Source organism: Symphalangus syndactylus, chromosome 14 (genome assembly GCF_028878055.3).
Source record: "Symphalangus syndactylus isolate Jambi chromosome 14, NHGRI_mSymSyn1-v2.1_pri, whole genome shotgun sequence".
NCBI lineage: Eukaryota > Metazoa > Chordata > Mammalia > Primates > Hylobatidae > Symphalangus > Symphalangus syndactylus.
The window spans coordinates 114,200,473-114,225,078 of record NC_072436.2 but is presented as its reverse complement, the minus strand read 5'-3'; the positions used below and the strand labels follow the sequence as shown (position 1 = coordinate 114,225,078).

At 48.3% G+C, this 24,606-nt stretch overlaps 1 protein-coding gene across 26 annotated transcripts in view; it reads right to left on the bottom strand.

Moving 5' to 3' along the window:
• Positions 1-24,595, bottom strand: part of ANKS3 (ankyrin repeat and sterile alpha motif domain containing 3) — a 39,308-nt gene extending 14,713 nt beyond the window's left edge. For 5 of the 26 annotated variants that reach the window (XR_010115801.1, XR_010115808.1, XR_010115804.1 and 2 more), the window contains exons 1-8: positions 24,367-24,537; positions 20,022-20,077; positions 19,228-19,399; positions 16,198-16,396; positions 15,878-15,999; positions 13,947-14,028; positions 5,163-5,273; positions 1,768-1,903 (exon numbers count right to left, since the gene is read on the bottom strand). Coding sequence is in view for 15 of the 26 variants with exons in the window: in XM_063618281.1 (XP_063474351.1) it covers positions 1,768-1,903; positions 5,163-5,273; positions 13,947-14,028; positions 15,878-15,999; positions 16,198-16,396; positions 19,228-19,399; position 20,022 (823 nt within the window). In the remaining 11 variants the exon portion in view is untranslated. Of the gene's footprint in view, positions 1-1,767; positions 1,904-5,162; positions 5,274-13,946; positions 14,029-15,877; positions 16,074-16,197; positions 16,397-19,227; positions 19,400-19,859; positions 20,078-24,366 lie in introns of those variants that run through there. The other 21 variants (XR_010115802.1, XM_055242853.2, XM_055242855.2 and 18 more) reach the window with 14 other exon arrangements.
• Between the last annotated feature and the right edge of the window lie 11 nt (positions 24,596-24,606).

Genomic DNA, 24,606 nt, shown 5'->3' with positions numbered 1-24,606 from the left:
TATTAGGAGGTTCATGAAGACAATCTACCATATAAAAATTCACAATCTTCTCCAAAGATATGGGAACAAAATTCAATAGTTACTCCTGTAAAACACCACTCAAGAATAGAAGAACTGATGAATACTTTGTTAATATGCTAAAATAACATATGCCTTCCCTTTTAAAGCCAGTCTCTCATGTAACGTGGCGTTTCCACTAAGGTCAGCACCAAGGTAAGGAGGCTCACTATCTCCACGGTGTTAAACAATGGGCTAGAGGTGTTAGCAACCAAACAAACAACAATGCAATTCAACAAAGCCAGAGTCACGAGAATCAGCAGGAAGCAGTGTATCCGTCCATACTTAAAGATTATATGTTAGTACACCTGTAAAGCCCTAAAGAATCATAACAAAACTAACCTGAACAATACAAGAATTCTGGGCCGGGCGCGGTGGCTCACGCTGTAATCCCAACACTTTGGGAGGCTGAGGCGGGTGGATCACGAGGTCAGGAGATCGAGACCATGGTGAAACCCCGTCTCTACCAAAAATATAAAAAAATTAGCTGGGCGTGGTGGCGGGCGCCTGTAGTCCCAGCTACTTGGGAGGCTGAGGCAGGAGAATGGCGTGAACCTGGCAGGCGGAGCTTGCAGTGAGCCAAGATCGCGCCACTGCACTCCAGCCTGGGTGACAGAGCAAGACTCCGTCTCAAAAAAAAAAAAGAATTCTGTAAGGTAGCAGAATATAAAATTAGTTTGCGGGGCCGGGCACGGTGGCTCACACCTGTAATCCCAGCACTTTGGGAGGCTGAGGCGAGTGGATCACCTAAGGTTGCGAGTTCAAGACCAGCCTGACCAACATGGAGAAACCCCATCCCTACTAAAAATACAAAAAATTAGCTGGGCATGGTGGTGCACACCTGTAATTCCAGCTACTTGGGAGGCTGAGGCAGAATTGCTTGAACCTGGGAAGCGGAGGCTGCAGTGAGGCAAGATCGCTCCACTGCACTCCAGCCTGAGCAACAAGAGCAAAACTCCTGTCTCAAAAAAAAAAGTTTGCAGAAATCCACTCCCTTCAAATACACTGACAATATGCAGTTAAACAATAAAATGACACCACTAAAGAACTTATTCACGTATCCAACCACCACCTGTTTCCCAAAAAACTTCTGAAATAAAAAATAAATAGCACTGAGTAATTAATACCCTGAGATTTGGGGGAAAAAAGGGATATAATGATAGGGAAAACCCCACTTACAATAGCAATAAAGATGATCAAACACTTAGGAATAAAATTAAGTCATATGCAAAATGTAGATGAAGAAAAATTTAAAACCCTCCTGCAAGACGCAAAAGTACACTGGAACAAGAAGTCATCCCTTGTTCTTGGATAGGACAACTCAACAACACAAAGATATAGTTAATTTACACATTGTCACAATCTCAATAAAAATATCAATACTGTTTTTAAGGAGCTAGACAAGTTGATATTCAAGTTCATATAGAAAAATGAACAAGCCATAGCTCAGGAAACAGTGAAAACAGAAAACTAAGAGGGGCCTGCCCCTACTCGGTAGTCAAGCATACTACAGAAAGGCTCTACAGTCACTACAGCCTGGTTTTGTACCACTCTCCATCGTAACCATCCTTCTCTCCTGTTAGAGCAGGGGCCTCAAACTTGACATGAAGGTGGGAGCCAGGGAAGGGGGGGACATTTTTCTCTGCCAGGTCACCTAAAGCTCAAGGCAACCAGAGACCCCAGCAGGGCGCGGCTGGCAGGTGTGGGTACCTGGGCTCCGATAGAGGCTCTTGGGCAGAGAGGGCGAGTGAGTGTCCATCAAGGCCACGATCTTCATGTGTCCGTACTGCTTGGCCAGCATCCGGGCTGTGGCGCCACTGTGGTCTCTCACGTCCAACTTGACTCCCTGTGAATGTCCGTGAAAGGGTAATTAGGGGCCTCTCCTTCAAAGCGCCTGCCCTTCCTGGGCTGCTGGCTGGGAAGAGAGAAGGGCATATGCTGGTTTCTGACTGCCTCCCTGTGTGGGAAACATCACATCTGCATGAAAAAGAGGCAAGCTTGTCTGCACCACAGCCACAAGTTTTGCTCTCACTCTCTTCTTAGTGACAAGGATGAGGGGGGCTGAGGGCTGGGGAGTCATCTCCCACGCTCATGACCTCCCTTGCAGGGGGCTGGCAGCCACCATGTGGAGATCTCAGCCTTCACCTTCTGCGTCTGGGCTGTGTCTCACTCACTTCACTTGTCTTCAAAGAAAGCAGCCTTTTAAACCAGTCAGAATGAAAGCACCATCCTCTGAAGCAGAATTCGTAACTTTGATCCAAAGCTCTATAATGTATTTACAAGTCTCGCAGCGCAACAATTCCACTTCCATGACTCTAAGGAAATAACCCTAAATGCAGAGAAGGCTTTAGTGCACAAAGATATTTGGCACAGGCCGGGTGCGGTGGCTCATGCCTGTAATCCCAGCACTTTGGGAGGCCGAGGTGGGTGGATCACGAGGTCAGGAGATTGAGACCATCCTGGCCAACATGGTGAAACCCCGTCTCTACTAAAAATACAAAAATCAGTCGGGTGTGGTGGCGGGTGCCTGTAGTCCCAGCTACTCTGGAGGCTGAGGCAGGAGAATCGCTTGAACCTGGGAAGCGGAGGTTCAAGTGAGCCGAGATCATGCCACTACACTACTCCAGCCTGACGACACAGTGAGACTCTGTCTCACAAAAAAAAAAAAAAAAAAAAAGGATGTTTGGCACAACATACAACATATTCACAATAATGAAAACCTACCTAGAGAAAACCTGAATGCTCAGGGGGATGAGGACTCAGTTATCTCATTGCCATAGATGATGATACTTACAAAGAGCTCAGCTGTATGATCAAGTTGAAAAAGGATCGTGGCCAAGTGAGGTGGCTCATGCCTTAATCCCAGCATTTGAGAGGCCAAGGCAGGTGGATCGCTCGAGCTCAGGAGTTGGAGAACAACCTGGGCAACACAGCATGACCCCACCTCCACAAGAAAAAAAACAAACTATAATCAATACAGCATGTTTTTGGTGTCACTGTACACTGTAACTGTCCTCTCCTGTCAGACTAGGCAGCTGGGGGAGGCAGGGGAGCCAGAGCCAAATCTCAGAGGAGGAGGCGGGACCCCGGAAAAGGGGAGCATCTTTAATAAAAATTAGCAGGGTGTGGCAGCACATGCCTGTAGTCCCAGCTACTCAGGAGGCTGAGGCAGGAGGATCACTTAAGTCCCAGAGGTTGACGCTGCAGCGAGCTGAGATCGCACCACTGTACTCCAGCCTGGGCAATAGAGCGAGACCTTGTCTCAAAAAAATAAAGAATCATGATACAAAACTACATATACATTACAACTCCTGCAAAATGAGACAAAAAAAAATACACAGAAAACAATATTGGAAGGTAACATGCCCAAAATGTTGCTATTTTTAAGTTATGTATTATTTTTGATGGAGATTTTTCCAATTTTCCAATCTCCTATGTTTTTAAAATGTACTACCATAAGCAAGTTTGCTTTTTTTTTTTTTTTGAGATAGGATCTTGCTCTGTTACCCAGGCTGAAGTGCAGCGGCGCCTAAGGAAATAATGCAGGACATACACTACAATTTAGAATTTTCACTGTGGCATTCAGCATAGTGAGAATCAGAAGGAACTGAAGAGATCAGTGAGCCACCTGAGAGCATATTCAGAAAGCAGAGTGCCTCTCGCCCATTTACGCGGTGGGTGGGAGTACCTGCAGTGACAAGGACTAAGGTGCACAAGACATCATTAAGAAGAAAAAAGCAGGGCTGGGCGTGGTGGCTCACGCCTGTAATCCCAGCACTTTGGGAGACCGAGGTGGGCGGAGCAGAAGATCAGGAGTTCGAGACCAGCCTGGCCAACATGGTGAATCCTTGTCTCTACTAAAAATACAAAAAAAAATTAGCCGGGCGTGGTGGCGGGCGCCTGTAGTCCCAGCTACTCCAGGAGGCTGAGGCAGGAGAATCGCTTGAACCCAGGAGGTGGAGGTTGCAGTGAGCCAAGATCGCGTCAATGCACTCCAGCCTGGGCGACAGAGGGAGACTCCATCTCAAAAAAAAAAAAGAATCACAACCCTTAAGTAGTTTTCCTACCACCCATACTGCAACTGTCTCTCCTGTTAGACCAGGGGGCCTCAACCTTGACCCCCACATGGAGTCGGTGGGGAAGGCAGAGGTGGTCTCTGAGCAGGGATACAGGAAAAAACTGTGTTTTCACAAAGTGTAAGGAGTTTGACTTTCTAGACTGCCCCCCATCCTACTTTTGACTCTGGTTAAAAATTACCTATGAAACTTTGAGCCTTAAAAAATAATTTATAGGCCGGGCGTGGTGGCTCACACCTGTAATCTAAGCATTTTGGGGGGCCGAGGCGGGCAGATCACAGGTCATCAGTTTGAGACCAGCCTGGCCAATGTGGTGAAAACCTGTCTCTACTAAAACATACAAAAATTAGCCGGGCATGGTGGCGCATGCCTGTAGTCCCAGCTACTCAGGAGGCTGAGGGAGGAGAAATGCTTGAATCCAGGAGGCGGAGGTTGCAGTGAGCTGAGATCATGCCACTGCACTACAGCCTGGGTGACAGAGTGAGATTTCATCTCAAAAAAAAAAAAAAAATAAATAGTAACAATAATTTATAAGCTGGGCACGGTGGCTCAAGCCTGTAATCCCGGCACTTTGGGAGGCTGAGACGGGTGGATCACCTGAGGTCAGGTGTTCAAGACCAGCCTGGCCAACGTGGTAAAACCCCATCTCTACTAAAAACACAAAAATTAGCCGGGCATGGTGGCACACGTCTGTAGTCCCAGCTACTCAGGAAGCTGAGGAAGGAGAATCGCTTGAGCCCAGGAGGTGGAGGTTGCAGTGAGCCAAGATCACGCCACTGCACTCCAGCCTGGTCAACAGACGAAGCAAGACTCTACCTCAAAAATAAAAAATAAAAATAAAAAATAATTTATTGGCTGGGCAGAGAGGCTCACACCTGTAATCCCAGCACTTTGGGAGGCTGAGGTGGGCAGATCACTTGAAGTCAGGAGTTTGAGACCAGCCTGGCCAACAACCAGTCTGGTCAGGAGTTTGAGGCCAGCCTGTATCTACTAAAAACACAAAAGTTAGCTGGGAGTGGTGACACGCACCTGCAATCCCAGCCACTCGGGAGGCTGAGGCAGGAGAATCGCTTGAACACGGGAGGCAGAGATTGCAGTGAGCCGCTGCACTCCAGCCTGGGCGACAGAGGGAGACTCCATCTCAAAAAAAAAAAAAAAATTATAGTTTAAGTTTGATAGAAGGAACCCTAAGGTTTTAACCAGAATAAAACAGTAGCCTCCTTAATGTAGAATTTTAACTTGTTATGTATTTTTGGTTTTGTTTTTGAGGCAGAATCTCACTCTGTGGCCCAGGCTGGATTACATTGGCTCATTGCAACCCTGACTGCCCCAGCTCAAGTGATCCTCCCATCTCAGCCTCCCTGGGATTACAAACACACACCACAACTGGCTTTTTTTTTTGAGATGGAGTCTCACTCTGTCACCCAGGCTGGAGTGCAATGGTGCAATCTCGGCTCACTGCAACCTCTGCCTCCCGGGTTCAAGTGATTCTCCTGTCTCAGCCTCCCAAGTAGCTGGGATTACGGGCATCTGCCATCATGCCCGGCTAATTTTTGTACTTTTAGTAGAGATGGGGTTTCACTATGCTGACCAGGCTGGTCTTGAACTCCTGACCTCAGATGATCCACCTGCCTTGGCATTCCAAAGTGCTGGGATTACAGGCATGAGCCACCACGCCTGGCCAATTTTTTTTTTTTTTTTTTTAATGTAGAGACAAGGTCTCACTGTACTGCCCAGACTGGTCTCCAACGCCAGCCTCAAGTGATCCTCCCACTTTGGCCTCTAAAAGTGCTGGGATTACTGGCATGAGTCACTGTGCCTGACATGAAAATAAATTTTTATCTACTTATGCTTTAAAAGATTTTTTTTCCTATTTTATAATGTCCATATTACTAAAGAGACACATGATCAAAATTCATTTTAACATGAAGGTGGGATCAGAAAGTTTAGAAACCATGGAACAAGACTATCTGGAAGGCATGAATCAACTTTCTCTTAAAGAGAGAGGCCCAAACAGATCCATATCCTCTTCTCCTGACTGAGCTGCTGGGACTTGGCCCCACTGGCAGAAGGGAAATGAGGGAGAAACAAAGCAGCCACAGCCCTTTGTTCCCCTAGCAAAGAGCACAGGATGCCCAGACTTGCCCAGTTCTCTACCTCCAGAAATGGAGCCCACCTCTGGAGGGGCAGGCTGGGAAACCGGGTGGGCCCCCTCCTCTGGCTCCAGGTGGTCTAACAACTGGGCGGCAGGAAGAATGTGGGAGAGAGGAGCTTCCAGACAGGGCTTGCCCACCAGCCTCCCTGGCAGGCAAACCACCCAGGCCATCGGGCCACCTGCTGCCAGTCCTGCCCCATTCCACCAAGCAGTCACTAACCAACACTTTGATTCTTGATTAAAGTGCTGGAGGAAGAACTCAGTGTTCCTGAGTTTGATAACTTTGTGTGACTGGGAAAGAGAACATTCTTGCTTTTAGGAAATACATAATGAAACTGTTACTTTTTGGAAATACATATTTAGGGAAAAAGGGGCATTATGTCACAATTTACATTTAAATGATTCAAAAAAGATATGTATGTTATATATAAAGAGACTGATAAGAAAATGAGGTGAAATGTTAACACTTGGGGAATCTAGTAAAGGCATGCAGATTGTTGGCCAAGCACTGTGGCTCCTGCCTGTAATCCCAGCACTTTGGGAGGCCAAGGTGGGAGGACCACTTGCAGCCGGGAGTTTGAGACCAGCCTAAGCAACTTAGTGAGACCCCAACTCTACAAAAAAATTAAATCAGCTAGGTGTGGTTCAATGTGCTTGTGGTCTCAGCTACTCAGGAGGCTGAGTTGCAAGGATCCCTTGAACCTGGGAGGTTGAGGCTGCAACAAACTATGATGGCGCCACTGTGCTCCAGCACGGGCAAACAGAGTGAGACCCTGTCTCAAAAAGAAATAAACATACAATCAAAAATTATAAGAGTACATATGTCTTATGATCTCCAGTTCTACCTTACTTAAAATGACTCTCAACTTACAAATAGACGCTCTTTATGGTTCTGGGCTATTGATTCTATCATGTGTCTTAAGGAAGTCTAGTTCATGTCAGCAGGATTATCTGTCAAAGAATTATCCGGCCGGGCATGGTGGCTCACGTCTGTAACTCCAGCACTTTGGGAGGCCAAGGTGGGAAGACTGCTTGAGGCCAGCAGTTCAAAACCAGCCTGGGCAACATAGTGAGATTTTGTCTCTACAAAAAAATCTTAGTCAGGCGTGGTGGTGCGTGCCTGTAGTCCCAGCTACTGAGGAGGCTGAGGCAGAAGGATTACTTCAGCCCAGGAGGTTGAGACTGCAATGACCCATGATCAGGCCACTGCACTCTAGTCTAGTGATAGAGCAAGACCATATATAAAAAATAAAATAAAATAAAAATTATTTGCAGAAAAAGAAACCCAAATGGCCACTAAAGATAAGTATAAAGTATTACAGAAAAATAAAAAATAAAACAAATTAAAATTAAAAAATGAAAAGATGCTCAACCTCATCAGAAATCAAAGAAAGGCAAAAATCAAAAGGAGGCACTAATATGACCATGGGAGCCAAAGAAGTCTAACATCCTGGCCAGGCGCAGTGGCTCACGCTTGTAATGCCAGCACTTTGGGAGGATGAGACAGACAGATCATGAAGTCAGGGGTTCGAGACCAGCCTGGCCAACATGGTGAAACCCTGTCTCCACTAAAAATACAAAAATTAGCCGGATATGGTGGCACACACCTGTAATCCCAGCTACTCGGGAGGCTGAGGCACAATTGCTTGAGCCCAGGAGTCAGAAGTTGCAGTGAGCTGAGATCATGCCACTGCATTCCAGCCTGGGGACACAGCAAGACCCCATCTCAAAAAAAAAAAAAAAAAAAAAAAGGCCAGGCACGGTGGCTCATGCCTGTAATCTCAGCACTTTGGGAGGCCAAGGCGGGCGGGTCACAAGGTCAAGAGATTGAGACCATCCTGGCCAACATGGTGAAACCCCATCTCTACTAAAAATACAAAAATTAGCTGGGTGTGGTGGCCAGTGCCCATAGTCCCAGCTACTCGGGAGGCTGAGGCAGGAAAATTGCTTGAACCTGGGAGAAAGAGGTTGCAGTGAGCCGAGATCGCGCCACTGCACTCCAGCCTGGGCGATGGAGAGAGACTCCATCTCAAAAAAAAAAAAAAAAGAAGTCTAACACCCTAAGGGGAGGGGTGTGAACCAGGACCACTACGGAAGAAAGCAAGTTTACACTACTCACTACTGACTGAGATTCACCCACCTTACAAAACAAAGACTCTACTTTGAAGAACACATCCTAAGCTCCCAAAGAAATTCCCATATGTGCTTAAAAAGACATGTAAGAAATGTCAATGGCAGGCTGGGCGCAGTGGTTCATGCCTGTAATCCCAGCACTTTGGGAGGCCGAAGAGGGTAGATCACTTGAGGTCAGGAGTTCAAGACCATCCTGACCAACATGGTGAAACCCTGTCTCTACTAAAAATACAAAATTAGCCAGGCATGGTGGCACACACCTGTAATCCCAGTTACTCGGGAGGCTGAGGAAGGAGAATCGCTTGAACCCGGGAGGTGGAGGTTGCAGTGAGCCAATATCGCACCACTACACTCCAGCCTGGGTGACAGAGTGAGACTCCGTCTCAAAAAAAAAAAAAGAAATGTCAACGGCAGCACTGTCAGAAGAGCAAAGTGGAACCCAACTTAAGAGCCCACTAATAAGGGAGAGGATGAAGGTGACTGAGGCACCCCTCCACACACACAGCTGTTAGAGTGCGTTTTGCCTGCATGAACCAACATGCTGCTGAATGACACACACAATCTGATATGCTGTTTACACCCATCTTTCAAGATTCAAAACAAGTCTACACATGGTGTTAAGGATGCACAGTATATGATAAAAATATAAAATCAGGGACAGGAGAGGTACACACAGGCAGCTGGAGAGTTTTGCCTCTGGAAAAGGAAGAAGGTGGATGAAATAGAAAGGCATATAAAGGGGATTTTGGTTGTGTCCTTTACAAACACAACGGGAGAGGAGCTGAGGCAGATGAGACAAGAGGTTAATGTGTGTCACACACAGGTACTGGGTTTGTGTGGGTGGCTATCTTACCTCTATACTCTTTTGAGTGCTTCATAGTTTAGGACGCATGATTCTTACTGTGGTGGGAGTGGAAGATGGCAGTGGCAACATCCACATTAAGACTGTACTTACACTTCACCCAAAACTTGTAACTTTAGTGCTGGACCATACAGATGTGGTCACACGTGTTTACAGACACATGTGTAAAGGTATTCTGCACAGCACTGTGCATAACAGTAAATGATTAGCAAGGACCTAATACTATCTGTAGATTATTGTTAAAGAAACTCTGATTCGGCCAGGCACAGTGGCTCACACCTGTAATCTCAGCACTTTGGGAGGCTGAGGCGAGCCGATCACAAGGTCAGGAGATTGAGACTATCCTGGCTAACATGGTGAAACCCCGTCTCTACTAAAAAGAAAACACAAAAAATCAGCCGGGCGTGGTGGCACACACCTGTAGTCCCAGCTACTCAGGAGGCTGAGGCAGGAGAACTGCTTGAACCCGGGAGGCAGAGGTTGCAGTGAGCTGAGATTGCACCACTGCACTCTAGCCAGGGCGACAGAGTGAGATTCTGTCTCAAAACAAACAAACAAACAAAAAAACCTCTGATTCATCCCTACAGGGAATACCATGCCACCATAAAAAAAAAAAAAAAAAAAAGAGACGCCAGGCACTGCGGCTCACCCCTGTAATCCCAGCACTTTGGGAGGCCAAGGCGGGCGGATCACGAGGTCAGGAGATCGAGACCATCCTGGCTAACACGGTGAAACGCCATCTCTACTAAAAATATAAAAAATTAGACGGGCATGGTGGCGGGCGCCTGTGGTCCCAGCTACTCGGGAGGCTGAGGCAGGAGAATGGCGTGAACCCGGAAGTTGCAGTGAGCTGAGATCGCGCCACTGCACTCTAGCCTGGGCAACAGAGCGAGACCCTGTCTTAAAAAAGAAAAAAAGAGAAGGGGCTGGGCGCGTTGGCTTGTGCCTGTAATCCCAGGGCTTTGGGAGACCGAGGCAGGCGAATTACCTGAGCTCAGGAGTTCAACACCAGCCTGGACAACATGGCAAAACCCTGTCTCTACAAAAAAATTACAAAAATTGGCTGGGCATGGTAGCACGTACCTGTAGTCCCAGCTACTTGGGAGGCTGAGGCAGGAGGATCACTTGAGCCCAGGAGGTCAACGCTGCAGTGAGCTGAGACTGCACCACTCCACTCCAGCCTGAGTGACAGAGCAAGACCCCGTCTCTTTATTTATTTATTTATTTATTTAGAGATAGTCTCACTCTGTCACCCAGGCTGGAGTGCAGTGGCAACATCTTGGCTCATCGCAACCTCCGCCTCCCAGGTTCAAGTGATTCTCCTGTCTCAGCCTCCCAAGTAGCTGGGATTACAGTGCCAGCCACCTGTATTTTGTATTTTTGTATTTTTAGTAGAGGCGGGTTTCACCATGTTGGCCAAGCTGGTCTCAAACTCCTGACCTCAAGTGATCTGTCTGCCTTGGCCTCCCAAAGTGCTGCGATTACAGGAGTGAGCCACTGCACCTGGCCCCGTCTCTTTATACACCAATGTAGAACAATCTTCATGATTAAGTTTTAAAAAAAAAGGAAGATGGGAGCAGCTGTGCATGGGGTAGGACCATGCACATGTGTGGGTGTAGTCCCAGAGTCGCCCGTGGGGAGGGTGCCAGGGAGACGCAGGCAGGGTGGGGGACAAGCCTGCGGTGCACCCGCCTTCTGGTCTGCATGCGTACCACGTGCATATTCTGTCCCAATATTCTTTGTTAAAAAGAGATACCATGTGAAATTTTCATTATTTAAGAAATTCCCACCAATAAGTGACAAAAAAAACAAACTATCCAATAGAAAATTGGGCTATAGGGCCGGGCGCGGTGGCTCACGCTTGTAATCCCAGCACTTTGGGAGGCCGAGGCGGGCGGATCACGAGGTCAGGAGATCGAGACCACGGTGAAACCCCATCTCTACTAAAAATACAAAAAAAATTAGCCGGGCGTGGTGGCGGGCGCCTGTAGTCCCAGCTACTCAGAGAGGCTGAGGCAGGAGAATGGCGTGAACCCGGGAGGCGGAGCTTGCAGTGAGCCGAGATCGCGCCACTGCACTCCAGCCTGGGCGACAGAGCGAGACTCCGTCTCAAAAAAAAAAAAAAAAAAAAAAAAAAAAGAAAATTGGGCTATAAACATAGACAACTCATAAGACAAATACAAATGGCCAGCCAGGCATGGTGGCTCACACCTGTAATCCCAGCACTTTGGGAGGCCAGGGCAGGCGGATCATGAGGTCAGGAGATCGAGACCATCCTGGCTAACATGGTAAAACTCCATCTCTACTAAAAATACAAAACATTAGCCAGGATTTTTTGTATTTTTAGTCCCAGCTACTCGGGAGGCTGAGGCAGGAGAATCTCTTGAACCTGGGAGGTGGAGGTTGCAATGAGCTGAGATCATGCCACTGCACTCCAGCCTGGGCGACACAGTGAGACTCAGTCTCAAAAAAAAAAAAAAAAAAAAAAATACAAATGGCTAAGAAATCTATTTAAAAATGTTCAACTGGTTGGGCGCGGTGGCTCATGCCTGTAATCCTAGCACTTTGGGAGGTTAAGGCGGGCGGATTGCCTGAGCTCAGGAGTTCAAGACCAGCCTGGGCAACATGGTGAAATCTCATCTCTACTAAAATACAAAAAATTAGCCAGGTGTGGCGGCGTGCGCCTGTAGTCCCAGCTACTCGGGAGGCTGAGGCAGGAGAATTGCTTGAACCTGGGAGGTAGAGGTTGCAGTGAGCTGAGATCACGCCACTGCACTCCAGCCTTCCAGCCTGGGCGACAGAGCACAAGACTTCCGTCTCCAAAAAAAAAAAAAAAATTCAACTCCTCTAACAAGGACAAACTAAAATAAGATGCCACAATTCACCTGCCAGATTGACAAAAGGTTGACTGACATCAGGGCTGGTGAGGACATGAGAAAATGGACACCTTTGTCTATGACTGGTGGGCAGGACGAGAGACAACCTTGGTAGTGGGAATTCATCAGGACCGCCTGCACTTCCCCCCATTGGGTTTAACAGCCTTATAAAGATAGAACCCACATACCAACAAGTCACCCACTTACAATGTACAATTCAATGGCTTCTCGTATATTCACACTTGTTCAACCATCACCACAAACAATTTTAGCACATTTTTATCACCCCAATCTTCCCATCCCCCAAGACCCAGGAAACCACTCATCTATTTTCTGTCTATGTATTTGCTTATTCTGGACATTGCATATGAATGAAATCACACACTGACTGGCCTGTTGTGTCTGGCTTCTCTCACTGAGCCTAGCGTTTTCCTTTTTTCTTTTTGAGGCAGGATCCACTCTGTGACCCAGACTGGAGTGAGGCGGTGCAATCATAGCTCAGTGCAACCTCCAACTCCAGGGCTGAAGCGATCCTCTGGCCTCAGCCTCCCAAAGTGCTGAGATTACTGGCGTGCGCCACCGCACCCAGCCCAGCCTAATGCTTCAGGGTTCACCCATTCTGCAGCACGGGGCAGTACTGCATTACTTTGTAGGGCTGAATAATATCCTGCTATATAGATACATATTTTGTTTATCAGTTCCTCAGCAGATGGACTTGTGGGTTGTTTCTACTTTTTGGCAACTATGAATAATACTGCTATGAATATTTATGAATATTATGAATATATATTATGAATTATATTAAGGTTCTGTGTGGACAGGCTTGCACCTGTAATCCCAGCACTTTGGGAGGCTGAAGTGATCACTTCAGCTCAGGAATTCAAGACTACCCTGCACAACATAGTGACACCTCCAACTCTACCAAAAAAAAAATTAAATAATTAGCTGGGGCATTGTGGCATGCACCTGTAGTCCCAGCTACTTGGGGGCTGAGGCAGGAGGATTTGCTTGAGCCCAGGAGGTTGAAGCTGCAGTGAGCCACGATCTCACCACTAAACTCCACCCTGAGATACAGGGCAAGATCCTGTCTCAAAAAAATAAATTAATAAAATAAAACAGAAATACAATATACAGAAATAACTGCAAATGTATTAAAGCTATGTATAAAAGGATATTTCCAGAGCACTGTTTATAATTGCAAAATGTTCAAAACTAAGTTTCTACTAATAAGAAACTCATTAAATTAACTGAGACAGATTGTACACGGAATACTGTACAAAGGTAAGATGTCTGTAAGATGTCTCTAAGTTACAGAATATACGTAGAATCCCACTTTGTTCAAAACACAAAGCAATGTGCACACACTTGCCTACAGACACACCTTTCCACAACAGAGGAAAAGTCCTAGGGCAACTCTTTCTCAAACCAAGTGGGCATCTTAGAGAGGTTGAAAAAGAGACGAAGATCTCTGCCTTCTTATTCTATATAATTTTTCTAAGTGATAGGATTATGAGTGCTATTTACTTTTAAAATATTTTTCCATAATTTTCTAATAGTATTTTCAACATTATTACAGGAATAGGTGTCTATTTCTACTCACCACTGTACCCTTAATGCCTAAGCACCACTCAACACCGGGTGTCAACAGATAATGAAAATGTGTTGAATAAATGAATGAAAGACAGTTACTTCTGTGCAAAGGAAAATTCTGTAATAGCTTATACTTCAGTAATATGATTCCTCATTTACTGTGACTACATTACATGCTAATAAACAGGGTCACTTACGTGATTCAGAAAATACTGCACGATTATCTCATGGCCAGCCGCAGCTGCTTCCATCAAAGGAGTAAATCCATATATCGGCTCCCTGCAAGATGTGGGCCACAGTCAGATGATTGGCAGAGACGAGTTCTGCCAGGCAAAAACTCCCTGCTGAAGATAAACCCAGGGCAGTGCACGAGTCACCGATCCCTAAGTGTAGAACACTCTCCCTTTCAAGAATTAACAGGCGAGATGAGAACAGTGAATATAACACATCAGCTCCATTTACTCTTCTGGTGTCTGTCCCCAGGGCTGGTCTTTGTCCTAAAGACAGATGTCTGCCTACTGTCCCACCTGTTGGCTATTCCCACCTGCTACCTCTGAAATCTCCACCTCAATCATATTCAAAAAGCAGTTCTAACTCCTCACGCCTCACAGAAAGCTAACGTCTCCCACCCATTCACCCAAATCCTGGCTTCAAGTTCAACGTCCTCCACGAACCCACTCTGAAAAGCTCAAGTACTAATGATCTAAGCTGTCCTTGCCACGCTTAGCTCCTGAAGCTTGCTTTTCATGCTTGGTTATGCTAACTCGGCACTGTCTTCAGAGGGCTTCCGAATCCCTCCTCGTCTCATGTTGGTCTAGAAGTCAGGAACCATGCATGGGAAATGCTGGTTTTCATCCATTCTAAGACACGCAGTGTTCATATTTTCACAACTCTCAAGTCACACAACATCTTTAAATCAACAGGCGAGTTGAATGTTAATTAGCAGCATATTTTTTCTTTCTTAGTGGCATACAAATACAAAATTATGAGGTGTCTTAGGATGGATGACAGCCAGGGTGGGTGCTGCATTGGTACCTGCTGCGTTTGTTCAAAGGTGATTATTATCATGACAAGCTTTAGACAACAATCCCACTTCCAACATACAAAACTCATGACTGGTTTTTTGTCTGTTTCTGAGACGGAGTTTTGCTCTTGTTGCTCAGGCTGGAGTGCAATGGTGTGATCTCAGCTCACTGCAACCTCTGCCTTCCGGTTTCAAGTGATTCTCCCGCCTCAGCCTCCCGAGTAGCTGGGATTATAGGCACCCGCCACCACGCCCAGCTAATTTTTGTATTTTTAGTAGAGACGGGGTTTCATCATGTTGGCCAGGCTGGTCTCGAACTCCTGACCTCATGATCCGCCCGCCTTGGCCTCCCAAAGTGCTAGGATTACAGGTGCAAGCCACCACGCCCGGCCAAAACTCATGACTGTTTTTTTTTGTTTTTTTTTTTGTTGTTTTTTTTTTGAGACAGAGTCTCACTCTGTCACCCAGGCTGGAGTGCAGTGGTGTGATCTCTGCTCACTGCAAGCTCCGCCTCCAGGGTTCATGCCATTCTCCTGCCTCAGCCTCCCCAGTAGCTGGGACTACAGGCGCCCGCCACCACACCCAGCTAATTTTTTTGTATTTTTAGTAGAGACGGGGTTTCACTATGTTAGCCAGGATGGTCTCAATCTCCTGACCTTGTGATCCGCCCGCCTCGGCCTCCCAAAGTGCTGGGATTACAGGCGTGAGCCACCGCGCCCGGCCCAGCCTCATGACTGTTTTTAAAGCATCACCTCACCTCATCCATACAAAAGGCAAGAAAATGGAAGGAATTTGCATGTAATGTATGACATTTAAATGCCATTCAGTATGTTAGCCCCATGGCATACAATAAAACATGTAATTCTTACAACTCTATGACCCAGGTGGGTTTCAGATAAAGAAAAGGAAGCTAACAGGGCTTGAAGAGATGCATCTCACAGATGTAGGAAAAGGCCCGCGCCTCAAAGGACAATGGTCCTACCCCTCATCTTGAGCCTCTCGTAGAGTGGCCCTAAACTCTGGTTAGCTGCCTCCAGAGCCACCCTCCTTAGAGTCAGATGACACCTAGGCCACTCCTGTGGCCACTAAAGACGTGGCAATCACCTCACGTTGGCATTGGCTCCACTGTCCAAGAGGAACCTGACCATGTGCTGGTGCCCGGCGCTGGTACAGTGGAAGAGGGCCGTCCAGCCCTGGATGTCTTTCATTTCTAGCTCTGCACCTTGCTTCAAGAGAACACAGAATGTGCGTTACGGCCTCATCTCCTCTGCGTGGGACGGGCGCCCTCCAGGCGGCCATGCTGCAAGAATCAGAAGTGATTACACGAGCACACACGAACACCGTGGCCTGCAGTGGTTCGCGTCTCTGTCAAGGCAGCCACGGAGCCCCTCAGGTTTCTGGGCCTGAGTTCCCTCGTAGCTCACCTGGAGGAGAAAGTAGGCGATGCTCTCGTTGCCACAGCTGGAGGCCAGCATCAGTGGAGTCTGCCCTTCTGGGGTCGGCACATTCACACTCACCCCCGCCTCAAGCAGCAGGTGCACGATGGTGTCGTGGCCAATGTAGGAAGCATACATCAGCGGGGTCCAGCCACCACCATTCTTCTTATTCAAATCTAACTCTCTCCTAAACAAACGCAAGATATGCTAGACATGGCCAGCCGCCTCGCATGTGAGGTTCACCAAAGCTGGTGGCGAGGCTAGGCCAGGCGGGATGAGTTGACAGGAAGCAGAAGTTATCTGCCACCCTGGACGTTGTGGGGATTGGGGGCAGACAGGCAGAGAAATGCTGACAGTTGCTCGTACACTGCCTTGTGAGGCCCTGAGCCTTCATCTCCTTGCTCTGATTTCACATCCTCCTAGCTCAGGGCCAGCTATGTTCTTTCACACCACCAGATAGGCAGGTGGCACTCAACCAGGGAATATCTGGCAACGTCTGGAGGCATTTTTGGTTCTCACAACTGGGCAGGGAAGGGCTGCTGGCATTTAGCAGGTGGAGGCCAAGGCTGCTGCTAAACATCCCACAGTGTCCAGGACAGCTCCCACAGCAAAGAATGATCCAGCCTGGATTGTCAACACAGCCACAGTTGAAAAACCCTGACCACCACACGCCTGGCATCTACTAGCCCAGTGCTGGGTGGAGAGGAGCAGTGAGGAAATAAGGGACTCGAGCGTGGACAAGTCCCACCGCCGCTGATTCATCCTTTGTCACTTCACCCTAAAGAAACATTCTTGAAAAATCTGTGACCAAAGAATCCCATCTTTCTCACTGATTTCTGTTAAAATTCTGGCAATGCATTTTCCCATGGGAAACAACTGTGGGGTTCCTAGCCATGACTTTGGGGTTGGGACAAGGGAGTCACATTTAAAATAATACCCACTTGCATGGTTACCTGGGATCCTACACGGTTAATGCCCACAGGCCTTCTTTCCCTTCCCCAGTTCTTGCCTGCAGTGGGGGTAACTGGTGACTGAACCCCAGGATCTGTCCCTTTTGTGGGATTCACTTTTTTTTTTTTTTTTTTTTTTTTGAGACAGAGTTTCGCTCTGTCGCCCAGGCTGGAGTGCAGTGGTGCGATCTCGGCTCACTGCAAGCTCCGCCTCCCAAGTTCACACCATTCTCCTGCCTCAGCCTCCCGAGTAGCTGGGACTACAGGCGCCCGCCACCACGCCCGGCTAATTTTTTGTATTTTTACTAGAGACGGGGTTTCACCGTGTTGGCCAGGATGGTCTCGATCTCCTGACCTTGTGATCCGCCCGCCTCGGCCTCCCAAAGTGCTGGGATTACAGGCGTGAGCCACCGCGCCCGGCCGGGATTCACATTTTAGACCACACCAGGCAACTACCTTCCATTGCCTGGCAGCCCTCAATGACTCTGGGATGCACACCTGGGCAGCCATTCCAGAAGGTCCTGATACCAGGCTTCAGTGGCAGCCCCTGACCAGGGGAGCTGCATGGAGATGCCTCTACAGCAGGGCTCGAATGCACCCAGCTCGTCCTAACACTATCTTCCTTTACACAACAGCAGAGCATCTCTCTGGGGCTCTCTCACCACTCCTCGTTCAGCCCTACCCCTCCCTTCTGATGCCCCCAGCTCCCCTCAGGCCCCATCCTGTGCTTACTGTCAGCAAGCCTCCACCTCAGCTAGCGTCCAAATCCCATCACAACACAAATGCCTCCCCCTGCTCCTCTGCGGAGCGGTTCTGGACTCTGCATCTTAACAGGACACCCAAAGACTTAAGAGCCTGAGAATTCCAAACGTGACCCTGTGAGGGGCCGTACTGACTGCATACCCAGCTGCCTATGCCTAGAGCCTCCTGTGGAGGGAGCACAACAGACCACCCTGTACCAAGGTGCACCGGCGCTCCATGGGCTGGGTATGTCTAACTGAGGGCCACAACTTGGGAGCCAGAGACCTGGGGCTTCAGCAAGGCTTTGCTTTGGCTCACTGGGAACTGGAAGAGGCACGCAGAGAGAGGGAGAGAGGTCGCTGCACCACAATATCAAATGAGAACAAGGAGACAGAGTTAGGCTGTGTGTGGAACATAAGGGGGTGGAAGTGAGGAGACGACCCTTTTCCAAAAACAAGATGATCACATCCTACTATGGGCAAGATGCAGCCATGGACCCTGCCAGGGGCTTTTTATTGTCTCTATTGTACACAGATTAGCAAAGGGCAGGTGGGCAGTGAGGTCAGGAGGTCATTCCCCAGAGGCACTAAAAGCCCAGCCCCTGTCCTCCTCCCTGGCAGAAGCTAGAGGGGAACAGGGATCACAGGGATCGAATGAACCCTCCGGGAAAAGAAGGCCAGGGATCACTTTCTTTTTTCTTTTTTTTGTTTTATTTTTGTTTTTGAGACAGACTCTCACTCTGTTGCCGAGGCTGGAGTGCAGTGGTGCAATCTCAGCTCACTACAACCTCCGCCTCCCAGGTTCAAGCAATTCTCCTGCCTCAGCCTCCTGAGTAGCTGGGATTACAGGTACATGCCACCACGCCCAGCCAACTTTTATATTTTTAGTAGAGATGGGGTTTCATCATGTTATCCAGGATGGTCTCAAACTCCTGACCTCAAGTTACCCGCCCATCTCAGCCTCCCAAAGTGCTGGAATTAAAGTGTGAGCCACCACGCCGGGCCATCACTTTCTGTCTTTTTTATTTTTATTTTGCTTGTTTGTTTGGGCATTTCTGCAATTAGTGAATAAAATTAGTCTGGTTAAAGAATGGCTGTTTACAAGCTTCTGATTAAAGTTTACTCCCTCTTTTTCTTCCTAGGAATAAAAACTGCCTCTTTGTCAGGGCCCAGCATCAATACTTACTGACAGCTGCCTGAGATAAGCAGGTTAACCTATTCTACACGCATTAAACATCCACAACTGTGTGCAGAGCCCCATCACGTGGGATGCGAAGCCATCAATGCGCTGCTCAAAATGTGAGAGGAAGTTCCTCGAGATCTCTTACCGCTGCACACATTCCTTCACCACTTCATACTGGCCAATGGAAGCAGCTGTGTGAAGATCCAGGGGGACATCCAGCTCCTCCCGGCTGACCTGTGCCCCCAGCCCGTGCCACATGGACAAGCTGCGGTTCAGGAGTTCCGGCTCGCTGGCTTCATCGCTGAGCTCGGACATCACTGAGGAGGAAGGCCCAAGGGTTAGATCTTTGCTGGCTGGTTGTTCCAGGGCATGAAACAGGCTGGTCCTGCCCCTGCTACACCACTGCAGTAGCAGACTGATAATCCAATGCGGTCAACCCTGGGAGTAACTCAGACAAATTTATTTGCTGAAATAATGTATGGTTTGGGCAGTCCCATCCATGCTAAATCTGGTGAGCTTGCTTTACTCTTACACCAGTAAAGAGGAGCACATATGGTGAGGCATTAACTGTGGAGTACCTGCTCCTCCTTCCACCTGCAGTCACCAGGTAAAAGAGAATTTTCCATCAAATCTAGGAACCTGACAACCTCTTGGATGGGCAGTAAAGAAATGCTAATTGGGTTATTTAACCAAATCAGTTCCTTGATATGGTGGGGAAGAACCCTGGATTTGGGGTTTGATCAAAATTCAGCTTGGACCGGGTGCAGTGGCTCACACCTGTAATCCCAGCACTTTGGGAGGCCAAGGTGGGCGGATCACTTGAGATCAAGAGTTCAAGACCAGCCTGGCCAACATGGTGAAATCCTGACTCTACTAAAAATACAAAAATTAGCTGGGCATAAAGGCCAGCTACTCGGGAGGCTGAGGTAGGAGAATCACTTGAATTGAGGAGGCGGAAGTTGCGGTGAGCGAAGATCACGCCATTGCGCTCCAGCCTGGAAAACAGAGCAAGACTTTGTCTCAAAAAAAAACAAAAAAAAAAACAAAAAACAGCAGTTCTGCTACTTAGCAACTCCAATCCTTAGTGCCTCACTGTCTAACAGGGACATATCTAAAAAGCTGCTATTATGATACATAAAAGAATGGATAAAAAAACGGTGCTACATCCGTATAACGGATGCTACTCAGCATTAAACACAAGGATCCAACAGTTGACGTGCAACACATGAATGAATTTCAAATGCCTTATGCTAAATGGAAGAAGCCTGCCTACTGTATATTTTCACTTACATGACATTCTAGAAAAGGCAAAATTAAAGGGTTAGAGGTTACGGGCAGAGAGGGAATTTGGGGGACGATAGACCTGTATGACTGGGATGGTGGATCTGTGACTCTATGCCTTTATGAAACCACAGAACTGAACACCAAAATGAATTTTACTGTACGTAAATTTTATTTTTTTGAGACAGTCTCGCTCTGTTGCCCAGGCTGGAGTGCAGTGGCGTGATTTCAGCTCACTGGAACCTCTGCCTCCTGGGTTTAAGGGCCTCTTGAGCCTCAGCCACCTGAATAGCTGAGATTACAGGTATGCGCCATCATGCTAGGCTAATTTTTGTGTTTTTAGTAGAGACGGGGGTTTCACTATGTTGGCCAGGCTGGTCTCGAACTCCTGACCTCAGGTGATCCGCCTGCTTTAGCCTCTCAAAGTGCTGGAATTATAGGCGTGAGCCACTGAAACTGGCCTGTAAATTTTAAATATAAATTAATTTTTCTGGAATGGTTATGAAATTGAAAATTTCAAAAAAGTAAAAATAAATTTTTCTTTTTTTTTTTTTTTTTTTTTTTTGAGACAGAGTCTTGCTCTGTCTCCCAGGCTGGAGTGCAGTGGCGCAATCTCGGCTCACTGCAAGCTCCGCCTCCCGGGTTCACGCCATTCTCCTGCCTCAGCCTCTCTGAGTAGCTGGGACTACAGGCACCCGCCACCACGCCTGGCTAATATTTTGTATTTTTAGTAGAAACGGGGTTTCACCATGGTCTCGATCTCCTGACTTCGTGATCCGCCCGCCTCGGCCTCCCAAAGTGCTGGGATTACAAGCGTGAGCCACCGCGCCCGGCCAAAAATAAATTTTTCTGAAAAAAATAGAAAGCAATTCCCCAGTAGGGAAACCAGGATGTGATCGGTGGCACGCAGCAATGGTCAACTGAATTGGAATCCACTTAGGCATCCTTTGAAGAGAGAGCTATGGGGGGAAATATAACAGGCTGGTGAACTGGTGGGGTGACACTTTCCCCGAGATGGGCCTACATGGGTAACGGCACACCAGGAATCCCCCAAATCAAGGGCAAGTCATCAGCTTCCTAGTAGAATCCTTAGGTACAAGAGTGCCAGGAAACAAGGGCAGGAAAGGGAGCAAAGGCAAAAACAAAGGCCTTGTCATGTTGCGATGACCTACAGGTGCTATGGTAGTTAACAGATGCGATGAGGACCTCAGTTTCTACTAAAGAATGCTTCCAAGCCCCAGCTGACAGCCAAGATGGCTAAAGAAACAAGCCACCAATGTGGGGGATAAACACTTCACAGGCCCTTGGCGAAGAGTGTGTGCAGGTGCGGTGGGGCAAGCAAAGCTCTCCTTCCTGGAACCACCACCTCTTCAGCTAGCAGAGCCCAAGATCGTGCAGTCCCCTTCCCTCACTTTGCAGGTGAGAATCCCACCCTAACAGTCCTGGCCAATGAAGCCTGGATAAGAAACCAAATGAGCTGAGGGTCAGTTCAGAGTCCCTTCCATACCTCCCTCAAGCCTTCACTGGGCACGTCTCTTCCACTCCAAAGGCCTCCTGCAGGGTGAGGCCGTGTTCTCTATTTATTGGAGACTTGCACATCTGACACTCCTAGAGGTCTGAAGGACAATCAGAACCAAACCAAGCCTGATGGACCACTTCAGGCCAGGAGTTCCAGACCAGCCTGGCCAAAATGGTGAAATCCCATCTTTACTAAAATTACAAAAATTAGCTGGGCGTGGTCGTGGGCGCCTGTAGTCTCAGTACTCAGGAGGCTGAGACAGGAGAATCGCTTGAGCCTGGGAGGCGATTGCAGTGAGCCGAGATCAAGCCACTACACTCCAGCCTGAGCAACAGAGCGAGATTCTGTCTCAAAAAAAAACAACAACAATGGCCGGGCGCGGTGGCTCACGCTTGTAATCCCAGCACTTTGGGAGGCCGAGGCGGGCGGATCACGAGGTCAGGAGATCGAGACCACGGTGAAACCCCGTCTCTACTAAAAATACAAAAAAAAATTAGCCGGGCGTGGTGGCGGGCGCCTGTAGTCCCAGCTACTCGGAGAGGCTGAGGCAGGAGAATGGCGTGAACCCGGGAGGCAGAGCTTGCAGTGAGCCGAGACTGCGCCACTGCACTCCAGCCTGGGCGACAGAGCGAGACTCCGTCTCAAAAAAAAAAAAAAAAAAAAAAAACAACAACAACAACAAAAAACACTAAAGTGAAAACTAAAACGTCCCTTCCCGAGTGGTGTGGCGTAAAGTAGCACTCCAGATAAGACGTTTTAGTTTTCATTCAACTTTTCGGTTCTGTCCATTCTGAAAATACTAAGTATCTGTTACCTTTACAATGAATCCTAAAGAAAATGTGGTACTCGGCCAGGCGCGGTGGCTCATGCCTGTAATCCCAGCACTTTGGGAGGCCGAGGCGGGCGGATCACAAGGTCAGGAGATCGAGACCATCCTGGCTAACACATTGAAACCCCGTCTCTACTAAAAATACAAAAAATTAGCCGGGCGAGGTGGCGGGCGCCTGTAGTCCCAGCTACTCGGGAGGCTGAGGCAGGAGAATGGCGTGAACCCCACGGGGCGGAGCCTGCAGTGAGCCGAGATCGCTCCACTGCACTCCAGCCTGGGCGACAGCGAGACCCCGTCTCAAAAAAAAAAAAAAAAAAAAAAAAGAAAATGTGGTACTTAGACACAATGGAGTACTATTCAGCCATAAAAAAAGAATGAGATCCTATCATTTGCCAACAACATGGATGGAAGTGGAGATCGTTACGTTTAATGAAATAAGCCAGGCACAGAAAGACAAATATTGCATGTTCTCACTTATTTGTGGTTATCTAAAAATCAAAATAATTGAACTCATGATAGAGAGTAGAAGGATGGTTACTTCTACTGTAACCAAGGCTGGGAAGGTTAGTGGAGGGTGGGGATGCTTAATAGATACAAAAAAAAAAAAAATAGAATGAATAAGATCTAGTACTTGATTGCGACACTGCACTCCAGCCTGGGCGACAGAGCGAGACTCCGTCTCAAAAGAAAATAAAAAATATCTAGCATTTGATCGCACAACAGGGTGACTATAGTCAATATAATCTAATTGCACATTTTATTTAATTATTTATTTATTATTTGAGACGGAGCCTCAGTCTGTTACCCAGGCTAGAGGGCAGCGGCGTGATCTCGGCTCACTGCAACCTCCGCCTCCTGGGTTCAAGCGATTCTCCTGCCTCAGCCTCCCGAGTAGCTGAGATTACAGGTATGAACTACCCCCGCCAGGCTAGTTTTCGTATGGTTAGTAGAGATGGAGTTTCCTCATGTTGGCCAGGCTGGTCACGAATCCTTGACTTCAGGCGATCCGCCCGCCTTGGCCTCCCAAAGTGCTAGGATTACAGGCGTGAGTGAGCCACCGCGCCCGGCTGCACATTTAAAAATAACTCAGAGTATAATCAGATTGTTTGTAACACAAAGGATAAATGCTTGAAGGGATGGAGACCCCATTTTACATGTGATTATTACTAACTGCATGCCTGTATCAAAATCTCTCATATACGCCATAAATATATACACCTACTAGGTACCCACAAAAATTAAAAAAAATTTTAAAAATCTTAACAAATGTGATGCTGGTGGTAACTGTCACGCCCACAGAGGAGGTCTGTGAAAGCAGCCGGGCACCCCCTCTCGCCCCCTGGAACCGCATCGCAAAGCTAGCTCACTGGCCCCGGGGCGGGTCCCTGGCCGACAAACCCGTAACTCACAGCAGTGACGCTTCCCGACGCCCCCCGGCCACAACCCCACAAGAACGCTACGGCGCACAGGGCATTACTGTCCCCACGCCACAACCACATAAAGAAAATGTGGGGGCTTGCTCCTCCAGTCACGCCGCGCGGGGCTCGGTCCTCCAGTCACGCGGCGAGCAAGTGCAGCGCGGGACGCCCAAGCGCCGGGTCTAGGCGAGCAGCAGGTGCGGGCAAGTGCTGGTGCCGCGCCGCCGCGGAACCCACCTGTGCTGGGCCTCAGGCCTTGCGCCGCCCTCGGGCTGCCGTCGCCAACCTCCCGAGCAGCTAGCCGCCACGCTGCCTCGCCGGGCCACAGCCCCCGGCACCCGCCCCGGAAGTAGTTGCGGGAGGGCGCGGAGCACGCCGGGAAGCTCGCGGGTCGGCACCGGGACAGCTCCCGGGCGCCGTGGAATGTACACGTCCCGCACCCGGACCTTCCGGTCAGCTTCCCACCTCGTTGTCTGA